Source organism: Euprymna scolopes, chromosome 3 (assembly GCF_053919585.1).
Source record: "Euprymna scolopes isolate OS-2025 chromosome 3, ASM5391958v1, whole genome shotgun sequence".
NCBI classification, from domain to species: Eukaryota; Metazoa; Mollusca; class Cephalopoda; order Sepiida; family Sepiolidae; genus Euprymna; species Euprymna scolopes.
The window spans coordinates 197,089,446-197,108,698 of record NC_136484.1 but is presented as its reverse complement, the minus strand read 5'-3'; the positions used below and the strand labels follow the sequence as shown (position 1 = coordinate 197,108,698).

The following is a 19,253-nucleotide window of genomic DNA, read 5'->3' as shown; positions in this document are numbered from 1 at the left end:
AGTGCTTTGATAGTCTACATGTAAAAATCCTAGGTCTTTGAAAAGTAGGTTAGTCCACATACCATCCCCAAGCGTTGGCTAGTCCGCTTGCTAAACCTCTAGTGATTTAAAAAGTGAGCTTGTCCACATATTTTTATCTGTCACTGATGGATATTTGTTTTTACTACTACAACATCTTCATTTTAATCTTTCTAATGTGTTATAAACGTTGTGCCAAAATGTTTTACTCGGCGTGTGCATTTTTCCCGTCCTGTCACAGATATTCTTTAAATTGAATATAAAATCTTCTAAAAATCGCAATAATACGAATGTTGTGCAAGGCTTGCATTTGTTTAATTTCGAGGTGAAAATCGAAAATTAAGCTTACCTTTTGTTTGAAGCACGGAAATGAACTTTCGATCGACAGAAACGTAGAGGACAATGTTGAATGCGAATCCAGCATATTGAATTAAAGAGGACAGAGTCCGTGCAATGCCCATGATGTTGTTATCGGTGGTTTTGTAATAAGAGTCGATGATGAGCACAAGGCTGATGGGCAACGTGGTGGCCAAGAAAAGCCACGTGAGCCTCATGATAATTCGAATGGAGTTTTGGATCTTTTGATCAATGATATTATTGGTGACATTAGCCGCTACGCTGTACTTCTTCACCATTATCATGAAGTAAATGTTAGTGAAGAGCATAATGATGAATGGAATGATGCAAAGTATGAAGAAGTCAACATAGACGAACACGAATTCTTCAAATCGGTAAATCGCTTCAGTTAACGAGTTACAACTGCCATTTTTGATCCCGTTCGTGAAGAAAAAATGGAAGTTTACGGCTGACAATATGAAGAAGATGATAACAAGTTGAATGACAGCTACTTTCGGGGTGAACATCTCTTTGAACTTCGTGGGTCTCGCCACAATTAAACACCGTTGTAAAGTGACAGAGACAAGAATCCAAGCTGAATATTGCATTGTTGTGTAAATAAGATAGAGTAGTATTTTGCAACTGCCGTTACTCTGATCGCGCAGGTTTACACCGAAAAGGTTCAAAATCCAATAATGTAGTAAACCTGAGTACAGGACAACCAGGTCGTTGAGGGATAGAACAGCAAGAAATAAATGGAACGGTGACCTTTGTTGTCGAAATAATTTAGAAAGAACAAGAAAGGAAATACTGTTACCAAAAAGACCGATTAAAAGAAGTATCGGGCTTATTATTGACCACAGAATCACGCTGGTTTGTTCGAATTTGGTTCCAAACGCATCGGTCGATGAGGTGTTACAACTTTCATTAATAATTGTTTTATTTAGAAACATTTTTCAAAAATTTGTATTTTTCAAGTATATTTGTTTTATTTATCAATAGAGAATCCGTTTATCTGAAATGAAGATGAAGAAGTCATTAAAGAAAATTCGAAAAGATGGTTGGATTTACAAAGATTAAAGTATAAATAACTTGGAAGAAAGAACCATTTATTAGAATAGATTTTCACGTGAAAATAGATTTAAATAATTCCTTGCTTTATTGTCTTAAGTCATGCATCAATGGATGGTGAAGAATTCATGGAGTCCTTCGCCATGATACTCAATCACTTATTGCGATCAACACGTTAAGATTAAACATTATTATGTAAGCAGAAAACTATCACCCTTTAATACAGAAATATTAAAGGTAATGATGCCAAACTAAAAGCAATTAAAGTGTGGATAATTCGAAATCCCATTTTATAATTAATAAATAATTGAAATTATGTATTATTTGAATTATTCGAGCTACTATTCTTATTTTGAGTGTTATTTACACAACGTTTCAGCCGATGTCATCTTCATCTTCAGCTGTACCTTTTCGAACTCTTTTTCTGCAAAACTGAAAATCTGGATAGTAAAAAGATCCGTTTTAAATTCCGTTTCGATTTCTGTGTTCGACAAAAAGCTTCCAAAGATCGACAAAATACACTTGGAAAAGATCGTAGATTACATAGACTGAAAGGAGCGCCCATACTTACAAAACTGTTTAAACGTTGTCTTAAGGAGAATAGTTTCCCATCTCCCTGGAAAATCTCATCAGTATGCCCTGTATTTAAGAATTCAGGTGATCGCTCATCCCCCTCTCAGTACAGGCCAATAAGTCTCCTGTGCGTCATGAGTAAGTTGCTAGAATCTGTGTTAAATACAGAAGTAATCAAACATCTCAACAAAAATAACCTTCTTAGTGACACTCAATATGGTTTCCGTTCTGCTAGATCTACAGCAGATGTCCTTACAGTTATATCGCATAGGATTAGCAAATCTCTCGACGGTGGCAATCTTTCTAGGGCAATTGCTCTTGACATATCTAAAGCCTTTGATAGGGTATGGCATATAGGTTTACTTCATAAGATCGCTAGCTATGGTATAGCTGGAAAAGTCTTCTCAATTATTAAATCATTTCTTTCTGATAGGTTCATAAGAGTAGTAGTTGAGGGGCAAAAATCAGAAGCTCACAGTATTAATGCCGGTGTCCCTCAGGGATCCATCCTGGGCCCAACTCTTTTCCTGATCTACATTAATGATCTTCCAAATCATATCCTTACATCATTTGTAGACATTTATGCTGACGACACTACCATTTATGGTACCACATCTAAGACAGTAAACGACCAAGTTTTCTCCAATTCTCTCTCCTCTGATCTTGAGCACGTAGTACAATGGGGAAAGGAGTGGCTGGTTACTTTTAATGCATCTAAAACCAAGCTTCTCTCTTTACATCATCAACATTCTGATCCACATCTGACATCAATTGAAATGAATGGCTCTCGTCTTCAGGAGGCCTCAAGTTTTGACAAGCTTCTGGGCTTGACCATTACTCCTGATCTTAAATGGAACACGTATATCAAATCTGTTGCCAAGGCCGCTGGAAAAATGGTGGGATCTTTCTATCGATCCAGTAGATATCTCACTGCTGATGCTATTCTCTATCTATATAAGAGCCAGGTACGTCCAAGGATGGAATACTGTTGCCACATCTAGGCAGGAGCTGCTAGAAAGGACTTGTCCTGCCTTGATAGAGTTCAAAATAGACTTCGTAGCCTCGTAGGAGATGTCCTTTTCTCCTCCTTGCAACCTCTATCTCACAGAAGAGATGTTGCGAGTTTGTCTCTGATGTATCGTTATTTTCATGGAAAGTGTTCAACTGAGCTTCAATCTATGGTCCCCCCTCGCCAAACTTTCACAAGAAACACTCGTCTAGCTGTAAACACTATCAATAATTTCCCCCACTCTTTATCTGTGCCTAAACCTAAACGTAGATTCCATGAACAAAGCTTCTTTCTTAGAACTGCACGCCTGTGGAATTGTCTTCCGTTTTCCTGCTTTCCGGCTGACTACAATATGGTTGTGTTCAAGTCTAAAGTAAATAAGTTCTTGATGAGCCGTTCCATATAAGTTATTAAATTTACCAAATTTTCATTACTAATGATTACTATATTGACCAATTTCTACTGTACACTCTTTAACCCTTATCCTTGAGTGGCCTCTGGGCCTTGATAATGTGGTGATGCCTTTGTAAAAAATAAAAAAAAATAAATAACCGTCAAGATGAGAACAGTAGTCTGGCTAATCCAAATAATACACTAGCAAAAAATACTCGGAGGCATATTTGCATATCTATTTTCATAAGACTTAAGAACTCACACATCTTGAGTTAAACATGATCCATGGAATTCGTAAATAACTTGGGAGAAATAACTATTTACTAGAAATACATTTAAATGCTTTCTTGCTTTCTTGTTTTGGGTCATTCATCATTTGACGGTGAAGCATTCACAAAGTTCATGCACCAAGATGGTTTCTCATTCAATTCGGACAGAAGGTTTAGACTAAACTTCAGTTTTATTAGCAGAAGACTACCACTTTCAGTATACAAGTATTATAAACAATGGTGTCAAATTACTACGAATTTTGTGACCATCTTTGTTTCGCGGATATTTTGTTTTAGCTTCTATCGATTTATGATAAGACATTCAAGGATTTTGTGCGCCATAATGCTCACTTACTCACTGAGGCCAGAAGCTCCAATCCTGAGAGTCCAATATCTTTCACTAGAAGAGTTGTAATTGTAATACGTAACCTCTAAGTCGGTTGCTTTTCATTTAGAGATCACGGGAGATTTTTTCAGTCAGAAAAATACCAATTCTTTGTTAGGAATAGATCAGGAAAATGAACTTTTAAATGGTTTACTATATCTTATATAACTTAAGATTATAAATATAACAATTAATTTATGTGTCTGAATTTTTTTAGATAAGCATTGACTATTTGGGTTATTCTGATTTTTTAACGTCGCGAAATCAATGAGTTTCAACTCTTCAGAGACAGAAAAGAAAACTGCTTTCTTGCCTTTAAAAAGAGAGAAATGTCCAAACACTCTCTACGTCGATTGTTTGTAGTTTTTTAATGTTAAAAATCGGCCGTTCAGAGCCTCGAATAGATCCACTTTCTTGTTTTTAAACTAAAATGAAAATTATATCAAACACGTTTTGACTTTGTGGTTAGTGTTGATTTTTTTTAGTTTAATTTTTAATGTTACGAAACCAACAGACCACAAATAGATTCGCTTCTTTCTCTTTAAAGTAGAGCGAAATGTTCAAACGCGTTTCCATGTTGTTCGTATTTCTTTTTACGTCACGAAACCAACGACATTTGGCCGTTCAGAACCACGAAAAGAATACACTTTCTTGTCTTTAATAAACAGCGAAATTTTAAAACAGATTCCCATATCGTTGACACTGTTTGATTTATTTTTTTTATATCAAACGTGAATTCGGGCCGTGAGAAGCCACGAAACGATTCCGTTCATTGCATTTTAACAGGGCAAATTTTTTAAACACGTCTTCACCTCTTTGGTGTTATCGTTTTTATTTCGTTTTGTTTGCTGTTTTAAACGTCACAAAACAAATTACTCTCTGCTGTTCAGAGCAACGAAGAGATCTACTTTATTGCGTTTAATGCATATTGAAAATTTCGAAGAGATCTCCACGTATTGGTTTTTGTTTTTTTTTGGTTTTTCCTTTTTGTTGTTTTTCTTTTTAATTTTTGTCTTGTGTTTTTAAACGTAAGCACACAAATGAGGCTATTCGAAGCTGCGATGTTTTTGCACTTTGCTGACTTTTGAAGAGGACGAAAATTTCAAACATGTCTCCATGGCGTTTTATTATTGTGTTTGTTAGTATTGTGACAATAACAACCAAGATTACGGGGGTACCGTGTTCGGACTCCAGCTAGGCTCTGGGATTCTCTGTTTTGAAAGTTACTTTTCACTGCCTTCGTTCAGGATTGAACTCAGCACCTTTGGGTAACTGTAAACTTTGATACGTCTAGGATCACTCGGCCATATGTCCTAGCTGGAGTCCGAACACGGTACCCCCGTAATAATAATAAAGGGTTGGGTTCGAGACTCCTAACAAACGGTTCCCCAGTTCGATACAAAACACCTGATGAAGGCCGGAGGGCAAAACGGCCGAAACGTTGTGACAATAACAACCAAGATGAGGAAGTCAGTCCGACAATCTCAATCAATGAAAACACCTCATCTCAAAAATACAGACAAGGAAATTTATTGTTCGACAGAATGCTCTAAAAACAATTTTCAAAGAATGCTATTCTTCCCCTAAGAAGAAAAGAAAGATATTCGTAAATTATTAGTATAGTCGAGCTAAGAACCTGCTGGTTATGACATTTAATAAAACGGCACTTTATGTTGGTTCGTCATAAAATACAAAAACATATGTTCATATCGATTAAGACATGTGAGAAAGAGAAAAACAAAGTGAATGTGCGTGAAAACACTTCTCAACTGATATATTTAACAAAGTTTTGATCCACAGACTTGAAATTTGGTATATAGGATATTCAGACATGTGGAACATTTTTAATCGGTTTTCATCCGAAGAAAAGGGCGTCAAAATTGAAAAATTGCTATGTGGTCCTCATCAGATTTTTATCTGTTTGATAACTGTTTCGGGAATGCGCATGCATGAATCGTTCACGTGACAGATTACTTACGTTAATAATAAGTAGGTTTGAAAACACTTTTAAAAGACCCTGTGAAGTTGGCCTGATGGTTATCTTACTTGACTCACTGTCTTTAGGTGTTGATCTCAGCTTGAGTATTTTTTTTTTACTTACAAGAGTTGTTCTGTTTAGAAAAAAATATACTAGCATGCACGTCTTTTTTTTTTTCGCTTTTTTTACTTAATTTTTTAAAGGAATTTAACGCTACGTTTAAGATCCATGATATTTCTGTTTATGATAAATAAGAATTCTGCATTAATCAAAATATTTATGCGTATTTGACGATCGGGCAACGCTAGATGACCTGCTAATATATAATAAAGTTATGAGTTAATAGGTTTACATACATTTTCTATATACGAAATATTTTTTGTTAAGGGTAAACTGAATCTTAGAATCGGAACTGAATTTGTACACTAAACTCTCATGTTCTATGATTTTTTTATTAAAAAAGAAAAGACCTAGATCATCATCATCAGCATCATCATCATCATCATCATCATCATCATCATCATCATCAGTGGCGAGTCGTGTATAAGAACTGTGAAATACTCTAAGTCATTTCTGTTCAATATTATCGATAAAATCAACAAAAATGAGTCTGTTTTTATTTAAATGCTTTCTCTTTTGGTGTTTCTCTCTCTCTTTCTCTCTCTCTCTCTCACTCTCTCTCTCTCTCTTGCTCTCTAAATGCAACTTTCAGTTATTTTTTTCTTACTCACGTCCACCCTTAACAAGGCATATCGCCACAACTTGGACGTAACGGGCTACTGATAAGGACTATAGCTAGGAAAGATTAACAAGATGTTGGTTTATGCTGCACTTAAACTTCTGCATATCAGTATAGCCAGAAAAGCAGGTAGCAGAAAGAGAATTTCAAAGTCTAGCTGTTCGAGTGAAGAAAGCTTTCTGGCATTTAGGGAACGTAACCGTAAAGAGGTGTGATTTGATGCTAAGCATGTTTGTTGGAGATATGTACGTTGGGGGGGGGCACAAGTGCAACGAGTTCATCAGAGTAAATTCCATTAAAATATCGTAAAACAGGCGCAGAGATGCAATATTGCGGCGGTGGGACAGAAGTTGGAGCTTAGTTGACAAAGTGGGACCTATTAGATTTAAGACTGTTTGTGGGCCCTATCCAAGAGGAAGAGGATAGTGGTAGATGCACCAACCCAGATGCGGCAAGAATACTTCATACATGGGGTGAATGGTGGCTTTGTAAATGTATAGGATAATTTCAGATGTGGGTAGTCTTCTAGCATGGTAGAGGGAACCTTCTTTGCCTTCGCAATGTATTTTTTCCAGTTAATATTGCCCGTGAATGTTAAGCCGAGGAAGAATTCTCAGGTAGTTTTATTTGTCATGGTGGTTGGAGACGTATCTTGTAATTGTTAAAGGAGAGCAGCTTAGTATTACTAGCATTAAATGTTACCATCCATTTATGGCCCCATTCCACAATAGTCTGGGGGTCATTTTATCTTCCAAAACTAAAATTTTCGGAAAACGTTTTTCGGATTTTCAGGATATTTGTATAAAAGTTTTTTCTCTAGAGAAAACAAAACATAGAAACAATTCCAAATAAATGTTTGTGCATAAACCTTAGCATTTTCTCTCTCTCTCTCTCTCTCTCTCTCTCTTCTCTTCTCTTCTCTTCTCTTCTCTCTCTCTCTTCACTTACATGATATATTTTTGAATGCTTTAACATACAGACAAATTGGTAGCACATTGCTCCCTATGTTTTCTTTATTACGTAATTAAACGATCCTCTATTTGCTTTGTTTGTTTTTTTATCTTGGATTCTTCTTTTTTTAAGGTGTGTGTCGGTAAACAGTTTCTTTTCTTTCTTTTCTATAGTGTGTGTTAGTGTTCCTTTTATTCTTTCCTTTTTTCATTTTGCTCTTATTTTTCTTAGTAAATAACCATTTGTTATCTACTTTCTTTTACAATGGTGACTTCAATGTCCCCCACAGTAACTGGCTAGGATTCTCTAATCACACAGACGTAGCTGGTAGCACAACACATAGCTTTTCTATATCCCATTCCCTATCTCAGTTGGTTACATTTCCGACACGTTTTCCAGACCAGCAAGATCAACATGCCTCACTTCTAGATCTCTTTCTGACAACGGTTTCCGATGACTGTACAACAAATGTCCACAGCCCACTCGGGAATGCTGATCACGCTGTGATAATGGTAGAAATCAGCCTAAATTCTCGCCATAAAACTGAAGACCCACTACTCAAAACAACGAGGTATTACAAAAGGGCTGATTGGGAAGCCATCAGGGAGCTCATCAGAGATCCCCCATGGCAAAATATTTTTACTCTTCCAGCGGAACAGTATGCAAATGAGACCACTGAATGGTTCAAAACTGCAATTGAAGCACATGTTCCCGCACGGAAATTCTATAGCAAGCCCCACGCTCCCTATGGTTTACTTCTGCTTGTGCAGCTGCCATTTGTCAAAGGCAGCATGCGTTCCGCAGATTCAACCGACATAAGTCCAGCTCAAATAAACAGAAGTTTATAGAAGCTAGAAATAATTGTAAGAGAGTGATACAGACAGCTAAGGCAGATTACTCTGAAACCACCAGAAAACGCATCGAAGCACAGAAATTAGGAACCCGGGATTTTTGGAAAATCTACAACAGCGAAGTAAATAATGGACAATCAACTATTCACACACTATCAAACAATCGTCAGGTTGCTTACACGGCAACTGACAAGGCTAATCTGCTTGCCAGTAAGTTTGCCTCAAACTCCACACTGAACTCGGTACACCACTCACTCCCTGATTTTCCTCTGCGAACAGACGCCACATTAGACGATTTGAAAATCACCCCTTCTCGGGTACATGCTATTATAAAAAACCTATACGCCTAAAAACCATGTGGACCAGATCTCATCCCGGCTGTGCTATTAAAAAAATGCTCTGCCGAGGTTGCTCCAGTTCTCTCCAAACTTTACAATAAATGCCTTAACGAATCTTGCTTTCGCGACTGCTGGAAAACCGCCTCTGTGGTACCAGTCTTCAAGAATTCTGGTGAAAGAACTGACCCACTAAATTATCGCCCCATTAGCCTCCTCCCGCTTTTCGCCAAAATATTTGAGTCCTTAGTTAATCAAGCCCTAGTCCAGCACCTAACAGCTGCTAAACTCCTGACTGACAAACAATATGGATTCAGGCAAGCCCGGTCAACAGCAGATATCTTAACTGTAGTTTCTGAACGTATATACCGTTCATTGGACAAAACAGGGGAGGGTACAGCGGTGGCCCTTGATATGTCTAAGGCTTTTGACAGGGTATGGTCTTCTAAGGAAAATTAGATCATATGGAATCACTGGAAGAATTCATAATGTAATTAAATCCTTCTTAAGTAATAGAAAAATCAAAGTTGTCCTCGACGGTCGTACATCTAAACAATATGACATAAATGTGGGAGTACCTCAGGGGTCTATCCTTGGACCTCTATTATTCCGGATATTCATAAACGACCTCCCTGATAAAATTATTTCGGAGATGGGTATATTTGCCGATGATACCCCTCTCTATAACAGATATGTGGGGAAAACAAATGAACACATATCCAAGGAAATGGCAGAAACACTAGAGGATGACCTCCAATCTGTAGTGGAATGGGGACAAAAATGGTTGGTCACATTCAATGCTGCTAAGACTAAGCTTGTTTCCTTCAATAACTACAAGAAACCTTCTCTACCACCAATAGCAATGGCCAAGAACACATTGCCTGAAAGTACTTCTTTTAAACTCCACGGTCTAACGTTTACAGGGAATATGAACTAGAATAGATACATTGAGAGCATTGCCAAGACTGCTTCAAGGAAGGTTGGCTCCCTCTACCGTGCTAGAAAACTACTTACGCCTGACACTATCCTATACCTATATAAGGCCACCATTCGCCCATGTATGGAGTACTGTTGTCACATCTGGGCTGGTGCATCTGCTTCTTGTCTCTCGCTCCTGGACAGGGTTCAAAAGAGAGTCGCCAACCTGATAAGTCCTGAACTGTCATCTAGGCTTCAGTCTTTGTCCCATCGACATCCCTCTGCCTGTTCTACAAATACTTTAATGGTGAATGCTCTGACGAAGTGCAAACACTTGTACCTCCCCGACGTAACTACCCACGACAAACCCGACAAGCTACTAAGTCTCATCCCTTTACAGTAGAGATTACTATGTGCAAGAAAGCCTTTTACTCCAATAGTTTCTTCCCCAGAACTGCGGGTGTTTGGAACTCCCTTCCGGGATTCTGCTTTTCCAACTGCACTGATATGCAGAAGTTCAAGTGTAATGTCAACAAACATCTTTCTACTCATCTCCCTTCATAATGACTCCGCTAATTAAGTCCCTGATAGTAGTGCCCTGCTTCAAAGTGGCACTGTGCCTTGTTTGGGGTGAAAATTGAATTAAAAAAAAACAATATCATTTCTTTTTTTTCTATTTTTTCTAAATTTTTTCTGATGTGTATCTTGTATTGTCTACGTTGTGCGCGTTTCTTTTTTCTTACACCTCCTTTTAATCTCCAAACTACAGTCTGTTATTTTCTGCACCATTTATTTTTCTTCCATGTTGTGTTTTTCCTTTTGTCCGTAGTACTGAGATTCCATTAGAGCCCTCATACCGAGAGCCTGTGGTGAACGTGCACCAAATTGAACACGTTGCATACTGGACTCTATAACGAGTGTATATATATGAATTGTAGATAATGAGATGTTTTTTTTTTGTTTGTTAACGAGTCGTCTGTTTATGTTCATGTATTGCGTGTCTAGTGATTGTGTGTGACGTCTTCTAATACGATATTATCTATTGTATAGATGTTTCTCTTGTTACTGTGTATATATGGGTATCTTGACATGACGTATCGCCGTACTAAACGGTTTATAGACAGAAGGACGGATAAATATCATTTTACATTTATGTTGGACAAAGAACGAGATACTTTTAATCACAACCGTTTTCATCTGTTTCAACGTGCTACTGATTACATTTATTCTGATTGCGAGTTGTTGGTTCTGAGGTGACAGGCCATTCCGTTCACCACAGCTACATATGTTCATTTATCCAGTCGAGTGCTCCCATACCTCTCATCGTCTGTCTCTACTCCACAACTTCCAGTTATAGACTGACTATACTAACTTCCTACGTGTAACTCTAAAATACATTATGTCATCACTACACGTAGTCTAAAGATCCTTGCCGGGTTTAGTCACGTACTTTTGTTAATCTTCTAACATTCTTAGTGAAAATATAAAATTTTCAGAATGACAGTTCATCCATCAAGTTACATTTTTGCAAACTATTTAATGAAAATATTTTTATGCTTCTCAAACATAACTTTTCAAATCAATAGCATTTTTCTATCTAAACTACAATAATCATCATAATCAACTATCAGCAAGACTACCCCGTATTTTCCGGGAAGCTAATAACATAACAAGGTACTTTTTCAGATTAACACCGGCATCAAAGTACTGACGTCACTGTGACATCAGATTAGGCCGCTATGGCTACGTTTCAATATAATTATTTATCTATGATATAAGGAACAGTTATATGAGCGTATTGCTCAGCAGTCATGCAGAGGTCAAGGAGAAAAGATGCAATATTTGCTTGCAAATTAAAACATAAAAAATGGAGTTTATTTTCAAATTAATGTATCATATAACAGATATATATATATATATATATATATATATATATATATATATATATATAGTCATCCACATACAGTAATGTTTCGCTGTTGCACAGCTTATCAGTGCGGCTAAATACATATATATGATTTTTTAAATATAATTATCAACTGACACGTGTTTCGTTGTCGACGACTCATCAGAGTGGCTGAATTTCAGTGGATAATTATAGTTAAAAACTATATATATGCCGCTCCCCATTTGAGGATACCGAATTGGTTAAAAGGAAAGTTATTCCTAACTCGCATTTAGGAAAAATTGCACTTTCGTATAAATAATTGAATGCATTCAAAACATATCACAAAAGCAAATAAATAACCCACACACACAGATATATATATATATACATATATATATATATATATATATATATATATATATATATATACTTGCTCTACCTGGTGTATTGAGCAATTTTTATTTAGCTGGGATTGTTTTTATAAAATATTACAGCCAATAATATTTTTTTAAGACGAATAATCACTGGATTTCAATATCAGTAGTTCTATTGCATTACATTATTCTGAAGTATATATATATACACACATATATATACATATATATATATATATATATAATATAAAGCTGAAGGTGTGTGTGTGTGTGTGTGTGTGTGTGTGTGTGTGTGTGTGTGTGTGTGTGTGTGTGTGTGGTCACGAATAGGCTCCTATATGGTTGACTATTTTAAAAAACTGATTACATATAATGGTAGAAGATGTATCGAGACACAGGAATGGGTATGTTTGATCTGGCAGAACGGTGGTTCATTAAAATTGTGGGGTTTGCGTTCGCGCCTGGTCCACAAAGTATGGAAATAAAAAAATTAAAATTAAAAAAAAAAACGTTTACAAGTGTTTTTGATATAGATGTACATAAGAATACTTTGATAAGTATATTTTAACTTAAATAGGGATGGTATAATAAAATTGTGAGGTCTACGTTCGCGCCTGGCCTCCATGGAATCGAAATAGGGACAAACTTTAATAAAGACTTTTCATATCTATCTGCGTAAGTATACTTTGATGATTATGTTTTAGTTTGAAGAAATATGGTATAATAAAATTATGGGGTGTTCGTTCGTGCCTGACCTCCATAAAATGGAAATATGTCACAAAGTTTAACAAGGTTTTTTTAATATAGATCCACAAAATATTGTGATAAGTGTTTCAGTGTGAACAGGTATTGTATAATAAATTATGGGGTTTATCTATTTTATTTTTACTTTCATCATATTTTGCTTTGATTTTGATACCCCCAAATTCGAAGCTATCTCTTTACAACCCTTCCTTTTCATAACCTATCATACTTTCATAAATCAGAGTCCATTTTCTGTAGGCTGTTTTTAACCCAGTCAACGACGGGTACTTTTGCTCGTATATATATATATATATATATATATATATATATATATATATATATATATATATATATATAAAGATATAGTGTGTGTGTGCGTGTGTCATTTACTTGAAACGCAAATCAATCTGTATATGCCAATCGTAATAGATTTTTAAAATTTTATATATCCAAAACAATTTATATATCCAAATTCAAAATAATGTTTTCAACTAGAAAACTTTTACAACCATATATAAAATTAATAATTTTTCAGAGTATACATAGCGTAATATAATAGCTTTCAAAGTACTAAAATCAAGTCTCATCAGTTGGTAATTTATTACATTTCAAAAGGAAAATTATTACAATATTGTTTCGTTTGAAACTAACAAGTCAACAAAATTATGTCTTTGCTGCATTTTTAGTGGCTGACTTATTAGATAAATTCCTTACAAACATAGGAAAAACATTATTTGAACAACTTACATCGTCCAAATAACCGACACACTCCGCCAACATTCTTCTCGTTATGAAGATAACCTTCCTACTGTGTTTTTATTAACTCGTATTTTCGTATCTCGGTGATTATTAATTATTGTTACTTTATTTTTAAATATTTTAAAGTTTTTAATTTTTGTATGTCATCTTATTTTTATTTTATATTTTATTTTTTTTATTCATTTTACCACATTACACTTTTATTCTTAACTCATATTAATTGTTATATTAATAATTTATTCTTAACTCATATTAATTGTTATGTTAATAATTTATTATTAACTCATATTAATTGTTATATTAATCATTTATTATTAACTCATATTAATTGTTATATTAATCATTTATTCATATCTCATATTAATTGTTATGTTAATAATTTATTCTTAACTCATACTAATTGTTATATTAATAATTTATTATTAACTCATATTAATTGTTATATAAATCATTTATTATTAACTCATATTAATTGTTATATTAATAATTTATTATTAACTCATATTAATTGTTATATTATTAATTTATTATTAACTCATATTAATTGTTATATTAATAATTTATTCTTAACTCATATTAATTGTTATATTAATAATTTATTCTTAACTCATATTAATTGTTATATTAATAATTTATTATTAACTCATATTAATTGTTATATAAATCATTTATTATTAACTCATATTAATTGTTATATTAATAATTTATTCATAACTCATATTAATTGTTATGTTAATAATTTATTCATAACTCATATTAATTGTTATATTAATAATTTATTATTAACTCATATTAATTGTTATATTAATAATTTATTCTTAACTCATATTAATTGTTATATTAATAATTTATTATTAACTCATATTAATTGTTATATTATTAATTTATTATTAACTCATATTAATTGTTATATTAATAATTTATTATTAACTCATATTAATTGTTATATTAATAATTTATTATTAACTCATATTAATTGTTATATTAATAATTTATTATTAACTCATATTAATTGTTATGTTAATAATTTATTCTTAACTCATATTAATTGTTATGTTAATAATTTATTCTTAACTCATATTAATTGTTATATTAATAATTTATTCTTAACTCATATTAATTTTTATATTAATAATTTATTCTTAACTCATATTAATTGTTATATTAATAATGTATTATTAACTCATATTAATTGTTATATTAATAATTTATTATTAACTCATATTAATTGTTATGTCAATAATTTATTCTTAACTCATATTAATTGTTATATTAATAATGTATTCTTAACTCATATTAATTGTTATGTTAATAATTTATTCTTAACTCATATTAATTGTTATATTAATAATTTATTCTTAACTCATATTAATTGTTATATTAATAATTTATTCTTAACTCATATTAATTTTTATATTAATAATTTATTCTTAACTCATATTAATTGTTATGTTAATAATTTATTATTAACTCATATTAATTGTTATATTAATAATTTATTATTAACTCATATTAATTGTTATGTTTATAATTTATTCTTAACTCATATTAATTGTTATATTAATAATTTATTCTTAACTCATATTAATTGTTATATTAATAATTTATTCTTAACTCATATTAATTGTTATATTAATAATTTATTCTTAACTCATATTAATTGTTATATTAATAATTTATTATTAACTCATATTAATTGTTATATTAATAATTTATTCTTAACTCATATTAATTGTTATGTTAATAATTTATTCTTAACTCATATTAATTGTTATATTAATAATTTATTCTTAACTCATATTAATTGTTATATTAATAATTTATTCTTAACTCATATTAATTTTTATATTAATAATTTATTCTTAACTCATATTAATTGTTATGTTAATAATTTATTATTAACTCATATTAATTGTTATATTAATAATTTATTATTAACTCATATTAATTGTTATGTTAATAATTTATTCTTAACTCATATTAATTGTTATATTAATAATTTATTCTTAACTCATATTAATTGTTATGTTAATAATTTATTCTTAACTCATATTAATTGTTATATTAATAATTTATTCTTAACTCATATTAATTGTTATATTAATAATTTATTCTTAACTCATATTAATTTTTATATTAATAATTTATTCTTAACTCATATTAATTGTTATGTTAATAATTTATTATTAACTCATATTAATTGTTATATTAATAATTTATTATTAACTCATATTAATTGTTATGTTAATAATTTATTCTTAACTCATATTAATTGTTATATTAATAATTTATTCTTAACTCATATTAATTGTTATGTTAATAATTTATTCTTAACTCATATTAATTGTTATATTAATAATTTATTCTTAACTCATATTAATTGTTATATTAATAATTTATTCTTAACTCATATTAATTTTTATATTAATAATTTATTCTTAACTCATATTAATTGTTATGTTAATAATTTATTATTAACTCATATTAATTGTTATATTAATAATTTATTATTAACTCATATTAATTGTTATATTAAAAATTTATTCTTAACTCATATTAATTGTTATGTTAATAATTTATTCTTAACTCATATTAATTGTTATGTTAATAATTTATTCTTAACTCATATTAATTGTTATATTAATAATTTATTCATACGTTAAAATACTTTTTATACGTTCAAATGTTTTATATCAGATTCGAAAATGTACATTTAATTTCGTTTTGTTTACTTTTACGAAGGATTGGTTTAATAGTAAAAATTAATTAATTTAATAATTTTTTGGTCCATCTCAACACTAAATATAAAATTAATTGTTATATTTTTAAAATATAAAATGTTTTTGTAACATCGCTTTGTTTACATTGAGCGTGCTTATCATTTAATTTGATTATTGGATATATATTTTTTTTCTATAAAATGTTTAACAGTTAAAGAGATGCAACTTTGTCAATTCAATTTTTAAATTTAATTCCGACATCGTAATGGGGACCGGATTTTTATACAAGTTTCCGATGAAGTGGATCTCTACATCTTGAATAAACTTTTTTTTAAAAATCTACGGTTAAATGGTGGCTTTTATTGTGATAACGCATTATTTTTGTAAAATCAAATAACAGAATATTAGAGAATAACTTAAAAATAACGACAGATATAAATTTTTAAAAAATTGTCAACTTTATTGGCGTAACATTTGATATTGATAATTCCACATTTGAACCTTACTATAAATCTAAACAAACTTTATTCTATATAGATTATGAATCCAACTACTCTGAACATACGAAACCGGTAATTATATCTATCATTTCAATTAGGATCTCTAAACTATATATTCTAATGATATGAGGTAATATAACCGTCTGTAGAAACGTAGCATATAATTATGGAAATATTATTGAATTAAAACCACTAGAAATTATTTATCACGTGCAATTAGGACACTGACTACGATAACATATTATGGTTTTCGAGTTCTTACCTGTTTGTGGATGAGGGTAGATAAACAACTTCATAAAATGAAAAATGATGATTTAAGTATGAAAAATAAGGTACATTTATTTAATATAACCGTACATTAAGATGAATATCTTAACCGTTAAATTTTGAAGCAATGGTAAATATAGGATTCTAAGTAAAAAACATTTAAGGGAACTGAGGTTTAAGAGGTACATTTTCCGTCGCGAAATAGTAATTAGTAGTTCGTATGACTAAGTGATAAAAGATTCATTTAATTCTATGAAAGTTGAACATTTTTATTGAACATCGTGACAAAATGAATTCATAATAATAACCACATATCTTAATAGAACACAATTAACTTTAACATAAGTTAACTTGATAATAAATGTCATGGATTTAGAGAATAGATATTTGATGGATTTTGAAATGGTACTCGTATTGATATAAATTATACCAGAAATTAAAACTACATAATTAATTTTAACACGAAATATGACATGTGAACTTAAACGTAACAAGTAACCATACCAACAATTAACTAAACATCATAAAGTATAAATGACATCTGGTAACATATACTCATAGAAATATTAATAGACGGCGAATTATAAAAACAGTAAAAGTGAGATGGAAGGAAATTTGAAATTTAAAAGAATTTGTGGAAATGATAAGGTGGAAAGTATTAAGATACCATACTGCTAACAAATGCAGATAAATATAATAATCCAAATTTCTACTAAGGATATAAACTTATTGCAAAACGTAAGACTATTTCGACGGTCAAGTGATTCAGCAAGTGTAAATTGATTAATTATTTATGTTAGTATATGGGAATTTATAATATAATAGAAAAAAAAAACAGAAAATATTTTTCGGGTGTAAAATATAGATCTAATAATAACTATCGAAATATACTTAAATGATTAATACGCTTTAATAATCTAATTTGTCTCAGGATACGAAGATATTCATAGTTGACTTCTCATTTTGTCGGGGATCAAAAATAACTTAACGAATAAATACATAATTTTAAATTCAAGCAGATAAAAAGATAAATTATTATTAATTAGAAAAATGGAATAAACAAAGTTACTTCCCTTTAGTCTTGATAAATTTTTACTAGAAAAGAAAAAAAATCTATATGCATGTGTGTGTGTGTGTATACATATATATATACATACATATATATACATATACATATACATATATATATATATATATATATATATATATATATATATATATATATATATATATATATATAAAGGCCCCCCTCCTTTGGGTAGAGCACTGTGGTAAATAATCTCACCTGCTATTAATTAGCTATAAATGCGAGGCTCGCTCTTTGTTTGTAAATAAAAAGACAAGCGACTTCAGCACTATTAAAGGGGTGGACCAATGTTTGTTTGAAATAGACATTTGTTGGGGTTATTTGCGGATGCTGCTTCCGTGAGTTGATGGATAGAGCTGCCGACTATCAACGCGATAGTACTAGGTTTGATCCTGGAATCTGAGTAACAACAAGTCTCCCCAGTTTCCAGTACTCGCCACTTCGTTGATAACCTTTCGAAATGAAAAATCAACAGGGCCGGATCATTACAAGAATGGTCTAATTTCTGTTAAATCCCTAGCCGATTTGAAAAACAAAGTTGTTGTTTTTTTCAAATAACAAATCTGAAATATTTTTTTAAAATGTGTTTGTCTTTAAAAACACTGAAAAAGAAAACTGACGTTTTGTTCTCTGTCTAAAGATCAAAATGTTCGACTTACATTTGCGGTTTCCAACAGGATCTCTGCTCGCTGTTTGTGCCTGATCAAGCTATCAACAACTCTCGAGATCACTTTTAAAGTTGAACAACACTCACGGATTTCCTAGACGTTGTCCATGATATAAAAGAATGGCCGGAATTGAGATGATTATCAACGTCGAGGAAGTCCATGAGTGACGTCAAAACACGAAACCAAATAAAAGTCGTTTTCTTCTTAATTCCTTGTATTCTCTTTATGCCACGCAAATAAATTCAAATGCTTTGTATGTTTTTATAATATAGATTCTCAATGTTCACTTTATCGAAAAGGATGCTGAAAAGTGGGTTCAAGGGTAGGTCGTTTAAGGGAAAGCCTAATATTATTTAAAATATCTGTAACTCTTAAATAGGGTGTTATTCCTAAAATAAGGTAACCAAACGAGTAACCGAT

The 19,253-nt window shown here is 31.5% G+C and overlaps 1 protein-coding gene across 5 annotated transcripts in view; it reads right to left on the bottom strand.

The window, feature by feature from the left end:
- Positions 1–18,981, bottom strand: part of LOC145260671 (uncharacterized) — a 44,717-nt gene extending 25,736 nt beyond the window's left edge. For 2 of the 5 annotated variants that reach the window (XM_080119068.1, XM_080119031.1), the window contains exons 1-2: positions 18,825–18,981; positions 368–1,369 (exon numbers count right to left, since the gene is read on the bottom strand). In XM_080119068.1, the coding sequence (XP_079975194.1) occupies positions 368–1,307 (940 nt within the window). In that variant the 5' untranslated portion in view covers positions 1,308–1,369; positions 18,825–18,981. The other 3 variants (XM_080119038.1, XM_080119050.1, XM_080119059.1) reach the window with 3 other exon arrangements.
- Positions 18,982–19,253: the final 272 nt, after the last annotated feature.